We start from the raw sequence: 14,528 nt of genomic DNA, 5'->3' as shown, positions 1-14,528 counted from the left end.
AATTGAAATGACTACAAGTTAGGAAGCATGAACCAACCAAAATTAATTATCTTACATTTGCAGAGGTCAGTAGATTGACAGGGATCTCACTGGGCTAACTTCAGGGTTGTGACAGGGTTGTGCTACTTTCTGGAGGCTCCAGGCAAAAAAAAAATGTCTTCTTTCCAAAACAGTTTTCCAAAAGCTGTCTTCTTTTCCAAACTCTAGGGTCACCCACATTCTTTAGCTGGTGTCCACTGCTTTGATCTTCAAAGCCAGAAATAACTTATAACGTACCACACTATTTGCTTCATCTTTATCTTCCACTCTTAAGGATCCTCATGATCCCACTGTCTTCAGGTAAATTCCAGGATTATCTGCTGACCCTAATGTGAGCTGATTAGTAATATTAATTTCATGACTAAATTATTATCACTTTATCATACATCCTAGCATATTCATAGAATCCAGAGATTAGTGTATCACAACCCTGTGGCCCATTATCAGCTAACCACACTTCTCTTGCCATGGGAACTTGTAACCATTTATGCATACTCATTGAAAATATAATAAGGAATCACCTCAAATCACAAGCATATGAAGCTGGGGTTTGTTGTGCTTTTACATTGCACATATATGATTTTCATAGAACATTGGATAATTTATAATTATATATGATTTATACTATGATTTCATTATTATGTAAATCAGAAACCCACTAAAAATGTCCTGTGAACATACATCATGCATTAGATATTCTGGTTTGTGACTTTTTAGCAGGATTATCTCTGTAATAGTAGTAGATAATCCTACTTTTTAGTAGGATTATCTCTCTTTTCTCTGTGGGCTAATAACACTGAGTGAATCTTAGAGCTTTTGTGTCATGCACTACGTAACAATCAGCTTATCCTCAGGTTGCAGCTCAGAGATGTGCAGAACACATGTAATTTTCCAGGCATCTGTGTTCCAGGCATGTGCCTGGGGACCCCAAAACCCTGACACTTTTCAGGAGCCTGAGTATCATAGAATCATTGTATGTAGGATCTGGTGACATTAAAGCTGCTATTCCAGGAGTAGGTGAGTCTGACAGGTGATTCAGGAGTTGCAGAGATGGAGTGCAGGTGACTCATTACAAACTTGAAAGGGAACCTGCAAACACAGATAGGAGTAGGGGATGAGGTAAGGGGAGGAAAAAATTCCTCATCATTCTGAGACTGAGAGGTTGATTTCAACTAAGAATTGAGACTTGGTAAAGACTGATGTCAACCAGAGCAAGAATTAGGAAGTATAGGAAGAGGACTCCAGTTCATAGTGGGCACGGTTCTTGACTGTCACATTGGGGCTGGGCTGCTGCAGATGGCCTTTAATTTTTCACCCTTTGCTAGAGGAGGGCTGTTCATGCAACTCTTTCTCCATCATGGTTGCCCCAGCTTCTCTCTGAGCCCTGGTCCTGGAGTGTAGCAAACAGTGCAGAGTAAGAAAGAATGAAGTTGCTTTCCTCCTGGAAGAACCCTGGCAGAATGCACCTGATGAGATGAGAGAAAAGCCTCTACTCCAGGAACTCAGTCAAGCCAGACAGAACACAGCTGCTGAGACCTTATCATGGAACAGAGGATCCACCAGCAAGATTAAGGCTCCTTTGAGTGAATGGTCCTAACTGAACAGTTGTGTGAGGCAACAAGGCAGTCCTACAGCATCCTCTGGTGGTGACAGAACACATAAGGACCCTATTGAAATACAGAAGATAATTAGAAACTATTTTGAAAATTCATTCTCCAATAAAATAGAAAATGTCAAAGACATGGACAAATTTCTAGAGACATATAATCTATCCAAACTGAATCAGGAGGACATATACAATTTAAATAGATCATTTCAAGCAATGAACAGTGGACCAACCAATAAAATCTCAGAACATATGGATTCTCACCTGAATTCTTCAAGGCCTTCAAAATAGATTTAACACCAGTACTCCTCAAACAATTCCATTAAGTGGAAAAAGAGGGCACTCTTCCAAACTTATTCTGTGAGGCTAGTATCACCCTGATACCAGCACCAGACAAAGATACAACACAGAAATACCAATATCATTGATGAATGTAGATGCAAAAGTTTTCAAAAAAAATTCTGGCAAATCACATACTAAAAAAATAAATAAATAAAAAGATTGTGTACCATGATCAAATGGGGTTCACCACAGGGATGCAATTTTGGTTCAACCTAAAGAAATCACTGAATAAATTCAATAGACTTAAAAGACAAGAATCATATGTACATATCAATAGATGTAGAAAAAGCATGAAAAAATACAGCACCTCTTCATGTTCAAAACACCAGAAAAAGTAGGGAGAGTAGAAACATACTTCAACATGGTAAAACCTATTTATATTATTCCAAGGACAACATCATTCTAAATGGGAAATATTACAAGAATTCCCCCTAAAAACTAGAACAAGGCAATGATGCCCTCTATCATCATTTCTATTCAGCATATTCCTGGAAACTGTAGCCAGAGCATTTAGGCAGATGAAAGAAATTAAAGGGATACAAATAGAAAAACAACAACTCAAGCTATCACTATTTGCCAATTCATGATTCTATATTTATAAGATCCACGAAGTTCCACCAGTTAACAAATAAATTCAGCAAAGTAGCAGGATATAAAATCAACACCCATAAATCAAACGTGTTCCTATACATCAGTGATGAATCCACTGAAAGAGAAATTAGGAAAACTACCTCATTCATAATAGCCTTAAGAAAAATCAAATACTTGGGGATCAATCTAAAGAAAGAGATGAAAGGCTTCTATAATGAAAACACTAAATAAATGGAAGACAACCTTAGAGGCTGGAAAAATCTCCCATAGGCATAATTAAATATTTTCAAAATGGCCACACTCTCAAAAGAGTCATACAGATTTTGTGCAATTCCTATGAAATTCCCAATGACAGTCTTCAAAGAACTACAAAGAGCAATCATGAAATTCATTGGAACAGTAAGAGACCCAGAACAGCCAAAGCAATCCTTAGCAAGAAGAGTGAAGCAAGTAACATCTCTATACCAGACCTTAAACTATGCTACAGAGCCATAGTAACAAAAATGGCATGGGGCCGGGGATGTAACTCAGTTGGTGGAGTGCTAGACTTGCGTGCACAAGGCCCTGGGTTTAATTCCCAGCACTAACAAAAACAAAACAAAACAAAGAACAACAACAAAAACAACAACAAACCAGCATGGTATTGGCACCAAAACAGACATGTGGACCCATGGTACAGAATAGAGGACATAGAATCAAGCCCACATGAATACAGTTATCTCATACTAGACAAGTCACCAAAAATATTCATTAGAGAAAAGATATCCTCCACAACAAATGGTGCTGGGAAAAGTAGAAATTCTTATGTAACAAAGTGAAATTCAACTTCTATCTCTCACCCTGCAAAAAAACTCAACTCAAATTGGACTACAGACTTAAGCACTAGAACAGAGACTCTGCACCTAATAGAAAAAAAGTAGGCCCAAATCTTCATCATGTCAGCTAATACCTGACTTCCTTAGCAATATTTTTAAAGCACAAGAAATAAAATCAAGAATCAATAAATGGGATGGTTTCAAACTAAAAAGGTTTTTTTTTTTTTTTTTTTTCAGCAAAAGAAACAATGAATGATGTGAAGAGAGAGCCAAAAGAGCCAAAAGGATGGGAGAAAATCTTTACCACAAGCAGAACAGATGGAGCATTAATCTCCATGATATATAAAGAACTCAAAAAATTTAATTCCAAAACAACAACAACAAATAACTCAATGGATAAATGGAATGAACAGACAATTCACTGAAGAAGAAATACAATTGATCAAAAAATATATGAAAAAAATGTTCAACATCTCTAGCAATCATAGAAATACAAATCAAAACTACTCTGCAATTTCATCTTACTCCAGTCAGAAGAGCAATTATCAAAAATTCAAGAAACATTAAGTGCTGGTGAGGATTTGTGGAAAAAGGTATACTGATTAATTGCTGGTGGAATTGTAAAATGGTGCAGCCACTTTGGAAAGCAGTCTGAGATTCTTTAGAAAACCTGGAATGGAACCACCATTTGATCCAACTATCCCACTCTTCAGTTGATACAGAAACCACTTAAAATCAGCATACTACAGTGGTGCAGACACCTCAAAGTTTATAGCTAAACTGTGGAACCAACCCAGATGCCCTTCAACAGAGGAATGGATAAAGAAACTGTGGTATATATACACGATGGAATATTATTCAACCTTAAAGAAAAATGAAATCATGGCATTTACAGGTAAATGGATGGAATTAGATAATATCATGCTAAGCAAAGTAAGCCAATTCTAAAAACCAAAGGCCAAATGTTTTCTCTGATAAATGGATACTGATCCATAATGGGGGTGGGGGAGGGAAGAGTGGAGGAACTTTGAATTGGGCACAGGGAAGGAAGAGAAGGGGAGGGGGAGGTGAAATGGGGAAAATGTTAGATGGATATGGACATTATTACCCTAGATACAGGTATAATTTAAAGAATGGTGTGACTCTACATCATGTACAACCAGAGAAATGAAAAGTCATGCTCCATTTGTGTAAAAAATAAAATTAAATAATAAAAAAAGAATCAATGGAAGGGATGAATTCAAACTAAAAAGCTTCAGCAAAGGAAACAATAACCTGAAGAGAGAGCCTACAAAATAGGAGAAAATCTTTACACAGGCACCTCAGATGCAGTATTAATCTACAGGATATATAAAGAACTCAAAAACTCCACATCAAAAGAGAAACAAATACAAAAAAGCCCCCCAATCCAACAACAACCTAAATCACCCAATCAATAAATGGTCTAAGGATCTATAAAAATATTGTAATAATTTCTTATGTGTTTTTTGTTAGTTTTGTGATTCAACAGGTTTCACAATGCATGTAGTATATTCTGTAAGTCAAAAAGAAACACATACTTGGGGCTGGGGATGTGGCTCAAGCGGTAGCCCACTCGCCTGGCGTGCTGGCGGCCGGGGTTCAATCCTCAGCACCACATACAAACAAAGATGTTGTGTCTGTCGAAAGCTGAAAAATAAATATTGAAATTCTCTCTCTCTCTCTCTCTCTCTCTCTCTCTCTCTCTTTTAAAAAAAAGAAACACATACTGTATAAATTTGGCAGATGGTCATTTTGCTAGCTAAGAGCAAGAAAAAACACAATTTCTGATAAAACAGAGTACTGGGTAATTAAAGTGCAAAATTGATGGTCCACAATCTTAAATAGCTAAAATTCCTGCTGAATAGAAGGGAGAGACATGAAACTGGGAAATAAATTAAAGTCAGTGCTAGTTAATTTAGGAAAGGAAGGGGGAACCCAAGATCAAGAAGGTATCAAATTGTCCAATTATTATTATTATCAAAGTATTCAATATGATGTAGCTTTAGCTATTCTGTCACACATGTTTACTAGCATGTATATTAGAATAAGTTCAAATTTAATCTGGATATACTTCTGTTATTAAGGTCTGAGAAAAGAATGATCATACTAAGTAATGGAAGTCCAAAAACAAGAGGATGAAAATGTTGCCAAAACTTTTAATTTTTTTTAGCTATAGATTCTTTTTTATTGATTTAAAAAATAAACGACAGTGGAGTGCATTACAATTCTTATTACATGTATTCATATCTCTGGTTGCATATAAAGTATGATGACATCAATTTGTGTTTTCATACATGTACTTTGGATGATGATGTCTATCACATTTCTCCATCATTGCTAATCCCCTGCTCCCTCTCTTTCCCTCCCACCTATCTGCCCTATCTAGAATGAATTCAAAACTTTTAATTTTTTATAACACATTTGTCTAGGCATCATTAAATATAAACTCTAAAACAAGGAAAGTGTATTGAATACCAACAATAACAACAAACAGAGCTTGTTAAAACAGAAATAAAAATACCCTATTTGTGGTGGAAAAGTGAAAGGCAATTTTATTATGGCTAAATGTTGGGATATTAGCCATCAATAGTTTTACAAATGTTTTCTTTTTAAATGAATTGATTAGAGACATTCTATATCTGATTTATTAGGTGTTAAATTGTAGTGAAGCACATGGACTATATTAAACTATTATAGGGCAGATAGCTTGTCCTTTTTTATCTGGGGTTTTCCTGGTTTCAGCACAGAACATCCAAGAAATCCTTTGGTTGTGAGCCACCCAAGGTAGAGAATCATTGAAAGTAAATGTTTCAATAGAGATCAATACAATTTTATTATGTCGGAAAATATTGTATAGATATAAGATGGTAGATATTTTTATTAAAAATACAAATTAAAAATAACCAATGACACAAAATTGTATTAGAAATTACATCCAATTACACATAGAGATACACATGTTAAGACACATGAAATAACTTATAGTAAAAACAAATTATAAATGCAGATAACTAGTGGTCTGGAGGTAGGCAGGTATCACGGTCAGAATTGTGGAAACAATTGAGACAAAAAAATTACTAGATGCACTTAAATCCTGAAATGTATATATGTTTATAAGCCACAAACTTCCATAAAAATATATTGTAGGATCCAGAAATGGTGGTTCACACCTGTAATCCCTGTGGCTCAGGAGGCTGAGGCAGGAGGATTAAGAATTCAAAGCCAGCCTCAGCAAAAGCGAGGCACTGAGCAACTCAGTGAGACCCTGTCTCTAAATAAAATACAAAATAGAGCCAAGGATATAGCTCAGTGGTTGAGTGCCCCTGAGTTCAATCCTCAGTGCAAACAACAACAACAAAAATATATTGTAGGGATGTGGATATATCTTAGTCGGGAGTACTTACCTTCCATGCACAAGGCCCTGGGTTCAATCCTCAGCAGTGTGTGCACATGTGCACACACACACACACACATAAAAACAACCACCATCACAAAAAAACCTGTAATACCCACATTTCCTAGATTTGAGAAAATATAATGTGCTTTATTGAAATAATGTAACGAAAGCTAAACTTTATTTGCACAGTGAATGAGGGTACTTTTTTTGTTGTTGTTCCGGGATGGCAAAACAGAACATGAGACATTTTCCTAAGAAAACAAAAATGTTTGGTCAGCCTTTTCAGCTGATCCAGATTTTACACTTTTCTGTAAATCTGGAAAGAATTGGTCTCTAGTTCCTGGAAAATCTCCTCCTAAGTCAGGAATGTGATTTTGTCCACTTTGGACTCAAGGTGGAGTAAGAATCATTGGTGGGTCTTTACTTCACTTTCCTCCCATTTAGCTGGTTGGAGAGCTGAGACAGGGCTCATTTGTCCTTAGTCCCAGGGGTCATTCATAGTCTCAGGCTTGACCAAGGGTTGGTTTATATCATAGTTCCTCATGTGACTGTCCCTGTGTGATACACCACTTGACACCAGCCAGCAGTGGTACTCAGCCTTGTCCTCAGCCAACTGCAGACAACTGGGGTACTCTGCTTCAAACCTTGAAATCTCTGACTTGGCATTGATTTTTCATTGAGGTGGACTTAGTTTCGGCCACACTGGTCTCAGAGTGAGTAGCCTATGGAAAACTGTGAGAGAGGGTCAGAATCAGAAACAGCAGGGTGACAGAACCCTGCAGTGGCTCTTGTGAGTAAAGGGTAATGATGGTTACAGGAACTTGTCACAGCAGTGAGGACATTGTGTATCTCCATTCCAAGAGAGTGATCAGTTTCCCAACTGTCTCCCTTGCATCCTCCTCTCACAAATACCTTGCAAAAACATCTGTTGTGGAACCCTTATATAATAGTCCACTCAATGGAGATATATTTTGGCCATATTTACACCAATTGAAGCTGCATAGTCTTGGCCATTCTACTCTGTGTCAGTATAATCCTGAATTCAGTGACATGTCCATAGAGGCTAATCTCTTGGTCATGTATGTTTTCCACTGCATGTGCTCAGTGTCATTCCCTTCCTAAAGTCAAGAAAATGTTACACTTTTGTATAAGTCTGGTCAGGGTGGCAGAATGAAAGGTGAGGGGTTCAAGGTGATCTTAACCATACTCCCTGGAAGTATAGCAGACATACAGAAATTACATTTTTTTTGGGCAAACAAAGTCTTAAGCACACTTTAAGGAACCAAATATTATACTCTACCACTGAACAGGACTTGGATATGAGGAAACAGTGATACAATCTGCACACATTCTAGGTGAAGAGGCTTTGTCAACATATCCACTTCCAACCTGAACACCTTTATGGTGGTTCACCCCATCAATGTTTCTAACCACCAATTATTAGAAATGACTTCAATTTTCTAAGACCAGATTAAGAATGATTTGTGATTTATGATACAAATGATCCTGCCTGTTGAATTTACACAACTATCCCAGGCTAGTGCTTCTAATGGGCGGATTATAAAGCTTTTCCAGTGTGCTTTTCTCCACAGTTTGGCATCAGACCCAGAGGGAAAAAGTAGCATGCACAAAACCTATTTTCACAGATGGTGGGCATACAGAGTGTTTTAGTAAACTTTTCATTACTGTGACAAAATACATGGCCAGAACAACTTAAAGGAGAAAAATTGACTTGGGCTTACGGTTTGAGAGGTCTCAGTCCATGATCATCTGACTCCATTATTCTGGACCTGAGGTGAGGTAGAACATCATGGTAGAAATGTGTGGTGTGGAGGAAAGCTGCACATCTCATGATATGCAGAAAGCAGAAAGACAGATTGTGTGCATAAAAAGCCAGGAACAAGGCAGAAGTGAATTATTTCCTCCAGCCACACCTCATCTCTCCCTGTTACCACTCAGTAGTCCTTTCAAATTATCAATCTAAAATTGGGTGTCATCATTTTTATAATATCATTATCTAATGTAACCACTGAAAATTCCTACATTGTCTGACATGTAAACATTTGAGGAGACACTTCTATAGCCTCATTCAGGACACTTTCTGCTTAGAGCTCTGTATTCTTTTAAGTTCTTCAAGCATCTGTCCAGGGTGTCTCAAATCCACAAGGTAGTAGGGGATAGTCTGACCTCTATGAATGTCCCTTGAATACATTTTACTAGGTTTTAGAATGAAAGGAACCTCTATGTGGGGTGGAGTAGCACTTAGACCTCCTGATGTTTATTCCAGAAATATATTTTTTTATCTTAGCTGCTTCAGTCTTAACCCATTTTGTGTCCCTGAGTATATATAACAGGAAAGATCTCAGCCTAGTTCTTGACATCTGTGCATTCTTCCTTAGATGTATCATTGTTTCCTTTGAAGATGGAGCATGTGCCATATGGTGGGACATAACCACTGGGAACTTCACCTGAAACAAGAATGGGAAGGACATACTAAGTTGAAATCACTCCTTTAACTTACTGAACTCATTGATTCTCAGAGTGCTGATTTGGAGACTCCACAGGCAGAATACAGTGAAATTCTTTCTCAGGCATGTTTCCAAGAAGTTCCCATATTCCACAGGCAGAGACAGAATGCCACATCTTCCCCATCTGTCACATCAGTGAGTACCCTGAAGGTGCAGCAATTATTGTCAGCAGATGAATCTGACAACATTCTTTCCCAATGTTACTTGTCATTGACTGAGTTGGGAGATTTGCTGGAGGTAGAAGAGTACTGGCCACAGATGAAATGAAAGGGTCAGGAGAAAAGATATAGGAGGAATAGGAAGTACTTTTTTACTAATTTTTATTTTGCATTTCATTATTAATGTAAATTTATTTTATAAAATTTAATAAAATTATCAGTATTTCAAAATTATCAGTATTGGTGAAATAGATTAGAGTATAGATAATATAAGACACAGGTACGGCTGAACATCCCAGTACTGATAATTGAAAGACATACTGAGCCCTGGGTTAGGCCTTGCCCTGAGGGAAGTGGAGAAGGAACCCCAGGATGTGATAGGCAGGGAGTCAATGTTAGGTGTCTGAATTTCTCTACTGTTCTTACGTCTGGAAAGTGGTGGGGCCTTTAGGAATATTTATATTCATGGTTTTGCTGTTTTACCTCTATTGCGTCTACTGAATTTAGATTGATGTCAATGGATGAGAGCTAGTGTGGCTTGTTATGGGGGGATGCAGGGAACAGTCTATGGAAAAGGCACATCTCAAATAAAGCTTAGAATAAGATGTCTCCAATAATCATTAAATCTATTAACCAATTATCTTCTATCTCCCCTCTACCCATCCCCATGTAACCAGTGGATTCAAAAACTGGACATGGCAGAAGAACACAAGATTTCAGGAGCCTATCACCATGGGGGAAGAAGCAGAGAGGTACCTTGGGAGATGCTGCTTGACCAGGTGAGAGCTTCCTTTGGAGTATGATTTTTATTCCTCTAGTTCAAAAAGTTCTGTGATGAATTTCAACATCATCTCAAGCAACAAGTAGGGCAGGGTGATTCATGGGATTAACTTGGTAAACTTATTGAGTTTAGAGAACATGAGACATAATATAATCAGTAGATGGGTTTCTCCTGTATGTGGGATTTAAGGAGCTTCTCTAAGGTGTGTGATTCTGAAAAAGATGACCCCCTTCTGCCGTAAGGGAGGACTGTGTCATAGGAGATGGCATATCCTTTGGAAGACATGAATGTTGGGTTTCTACCCCACTAAATTTGTAAGAAATAAGGGTAATCTTTGTATGCTCAAATATCTAAAATGGTTTGGCAGAATATATCAAAACTATTCTCCTCTACAATATCATTAAAGTGGTCTTTTATAATTTCAAACATAACTTTGAAATTTCTTTTTTTCATATTTTATTGGTGCATTATAGCTGTGCACAATGGAGGGATTTGTTGTTCCATATTCATACATGCACACAATATAATAGTCTACTTGAAGCAATATCATTCCTCAGCATTTCCCCTTTCCCTTTCACCTTCCTCCTTCTTCTCTTGGTCCTATTCTTCTACTCTAGTGATCTCCCTTTGATTCTCATGAGATTCCCTACCTTTGAATTTCTTTTAGTTGAATTTTTGGAGAGAAGAATTCAGATAATTCACGTGGAAAGTAGGGTTGACTTCAAGAGGCATGAGCCTTGTCCCCTAACAGTTCTGCCCTGCAGATTCTTGTCCTGTGACATGCAGTCAACCCGCCAATCCAAACCTGTACTTCAGGGCCCTCAGCACACTGTGGGGTCCTGTGGAGTCTCTATGGGGAGCATTCACTGAAAGCACAGGAGACAGGGTTTCAGCTCAATGATTCAGGTTTTACAGGGAGGATGAATTTTGGTAAATTAGCTTAAGATTGAGGAAAAAAGTTGCATTGGCTGAAGTACATGTACAGGTACACTTACCTGAAAATTTACATTCCATATTAAATTTTGGAAGCTACCTCTGTAGCTTCTATCATTTCTGTGCATTTTAGGTCACATTCCTTTGGATCTTCTTTTTTTCTCATTTTAGAACATTTTATACTTTTCTAAAAATGTGGTGAGAAGAACATATAATGTTACATTGTTTCAATGATATTTATCCTACATTTCACTTTATATAATCCATTGCTATCTTTATATACATATAATCATAACTGTGTATTGTATCACCATAATACCAAACTATTCTCTTAGCACCAAAATGCTGCTAAGCTGAAATCAGGGTGTGTTTGTGTTTTTTTTTTTTTTTGGTGTGTGTACATGTATGTATCTATAATTTTTGCCACTTCTATCCATAATTGTGCAACACATGACAGAGTTATGCACTGACTTTCAAGAATACATCTTTATGATTAAATATGTATTAAAACATTTTGGAGCCTTGAACAATAATTTGATGGCCTTTTCTGGAGCAATTGAAAAGAGGTATGCTAAGCCCACATTAGCTCAATGCAGAATCATTGTCAGAAGATGAGAGGTGTTAGGACCAAGAGTGAGTCTGAGTTAGGGTGTTTGTGTCTCACTTCCCCACCTGCACGTGTCACTGTGGAAATGGTTGCTGAACCACAGAACACAGTAATAGGTGGCCTCATCCTCAGTCTGGGCCCCTGTGATGGTGAGGGCAGCCTTGTCTCCAAGCAGGAAACCTGAGAATCGGGCAGGGACTCCTGGAACCCGATTACTGGTGCCACCTATTACACCCTGAGGTACCTGGTAGGGCTTCTGTTGGACCCAGCCTGCATAGTTACTGGTGGTGATGGCCCCAGTACTGGAGCCACAAGTGAGTGTGACTGTCCCTCCTGGAGTTGTGGTCAGTGAAGTTTCCTGAGTCACCACAGCCTGGGAAGTGGAGCCTGAATACAGAGAGACCCAATGATCAGGAGAGGATTTGTGGCATGAAGATTTAGTGTTGCCTTCCTCACCCCAATTATAGCCCTGAAAGTTCCCCCTGACCTGTGCAGTGAGCCAGAAGTGTGAGCAGGAGAGGAGCCCACGTCATGGTGCAGATAGGCCAGGGCTGAGCTTTTCAAGTCTGTTCATCACACAGGCAGCTCCACAGCTTTTATTATGACTCTTAACACCTGTTTGGTGGGGAAGAAGGTGGGACTCTCATTCAAATGAGCTCCTCTCCAAGGGCAACTCAGCCAATTCACAGCTACTGAGGTTTCATGCACCAGTGACCACTGTTCAGGTTCATGGCCTGGAGACCAATGTTCTAGCTGCCGTTTTTTTGTTTTTTATTTTAGAGCTTGAGAAGCAGTGCCCTCGTATTTTCTAGAGGGCTTCAACCATGGACTCTAAACTCCATCAGGTCTTTCCCTATTTGTAACGAGAAGCCTGGTCTACATTGCTTCAATGTAAAGGAGTGAATGAGAAAATCATTACAAAGTGACAGTGGATTATTAAATTAAACGTGGGGAAGTAATTTGTACTTCATTTATGTCTTCACCAAACTTGTTACTTCACAAAAGAAGCTATGTCAGTGACCATTGGAGAGGTGTTTGGGAGAAAACACCTATTGCTTCTAGACCAAGGTCCTTGCTCAGGATACCTTGCCTGGCCAGAGAAGATACAGCTGGTGAGTTCTAATCAGTGAGTAGGGGACTCAGCCCTCAGGCCAAGGATCCCTTTAACTGAGCAGTGTTTACTGAGCAGCTGGCAGTGTAGGAACCACAGAGTAGTCCCACAGCTCCCCCTGCTGGTCACAGTGCATACAGTAATCCTGGCCTAGAGACCTGACAGCCTAGTTAGCTGGTTTCTGCTACTCATCAGGTCACTGGCTCTATCCACGCATTCCTAGTCTGATTCCTAAATGCAGTGATTCTCATATTTTGTATGTGATTACTGTAGTTTCTCACTACCGGAGGAGTCTTCTCTACCATGGGAGTGTTTTCATGGTGCATTATGGCAACCAAATTCTTCCCTGCCTGGTGCTTGACCCTGATAGCAGTTACACTGTCAGATGTGGACCAGGGAGGCTGTGTGCTTTCCCATGGGAAGAAATGACTGCTCTAATATTGTTCATGAACTCGTAAGCAACAGTACAAGGTCCAGTACATTGATTACTTGATATCTCTTAAATCCTTTGAGAATATGCACAGCTTTCCCCTGTGTCTTCATTATCTGAAGGCGTGTGATCTCAATCATTTAATAAATAACTTTATTTATTTTTATGACATTGACAGTACATTATCCAATCTGACTCACATTTATTGCTTGTCTTTTTGCTTATTCCTGTTCACATACATTTTTCTAGAATTAGTTGAATCCCTCCCTAAGTGTAATTCAATTTCTTGTTTGCATGGTCTTAACCTTACCTGCATGTTTTGAATGAATAAAGACAATTGTTTTCATGACCAACTGACGCATGACATTATTTGTTTTGAACCTCATGTTGTATGTACATTTGGTTTAAGTGAGAATTATTTCAGTAATTTAGAGAATTAAAAGAAAGAAGAATGGGGCTGGGGATGTGGCTCAAGCGGTAGCGTGCTCGCCTGGCATGTGTGCGGCCCGGGTTCGATCCTCAGCACCACATACAAACAAAGATGTTGTGTCCGCAGAAAACTAAAAAATAAATTAAAAAAAAAAAAAGAAGAAAATGTTCAAAAATGTAGGGCTAAAATTTTTATTGCCACTTCATTGGAACTTAAACTCTATCTCACAAATGGCCAACTAAGTCTATGTGAGAAAGCCCTTCAAAACATTCTGAATGTCAAATGTGGGAAGCTTTCCTGGTTAAAAATGTTCCATTATGAGATCCTATATTATTTCCAGGGGGTGTTAGCATTCTCTAGATTTGCCTATCATTCCACTGGGAGAGGACAACCAGCATCAGATTAGCAGGTTATCAAGCATTTCCTCCTGTTAATTTTGACAAGACTTTGGCCTTTGTGGGACTTGTGGCTTAATATATGATCTATCCTGGAAAATAACCCAAGTTCATGTGAGAAGAATGTACCTAGGTTCATGTGGTTAAGGTAGGGTCAAAGATGAGAAAACTGTCATATTAAGTAGAACACTGCCCATACACTGGAGCAGGATCAGCAGTTTCCCAGCTGTTTGACTTGTGTCCCACCTGGCTGAATCAATCTTGAGACCCATCCACTGGAGAACAAGTGGGAACTTAAGCTGAATTGTCCACTCACTGGAAAACACATTTTGGCAATCTATAAT

At 38.5% G+C, this 14,528-nt stretch overlaps 1 gene segment (V, D, J or C); it reads right to left on the bottom strand.

Annotated features, from left to right (window-relative positions):
• Positions 1 to 9,178: 9,178 nt before the first annotated feature.
• Positions 9,179 to 12,458, bottom strand: LOC107158427. The segment is given in 3 exon segments: positions 9,179 to 9,279; positions 11,876 to 12,205; positions 12,306 to 12,458. Coding segments are annotated over 3 exon segments (477 nt in total).
• Positions 12,459 to 14,528: the final 2,070 nt, after the last annotated feature.

This window comes from Marmota marmota, unplaced genomic scaffold (assembly GCF_001458135.2).
Source record: "Marmota marmota marmota unplaced genomic scaffold, marMar, whole genome shotgun sequence".
NCBI lineage: Eukaryota > Metazoa > Chordata > Mammalia > Rodentia > Sciuridae > Marmota > Marmota marmota.
This window is presented reverse-complemented; position numbering and strand designations above follow the sequence as displayed.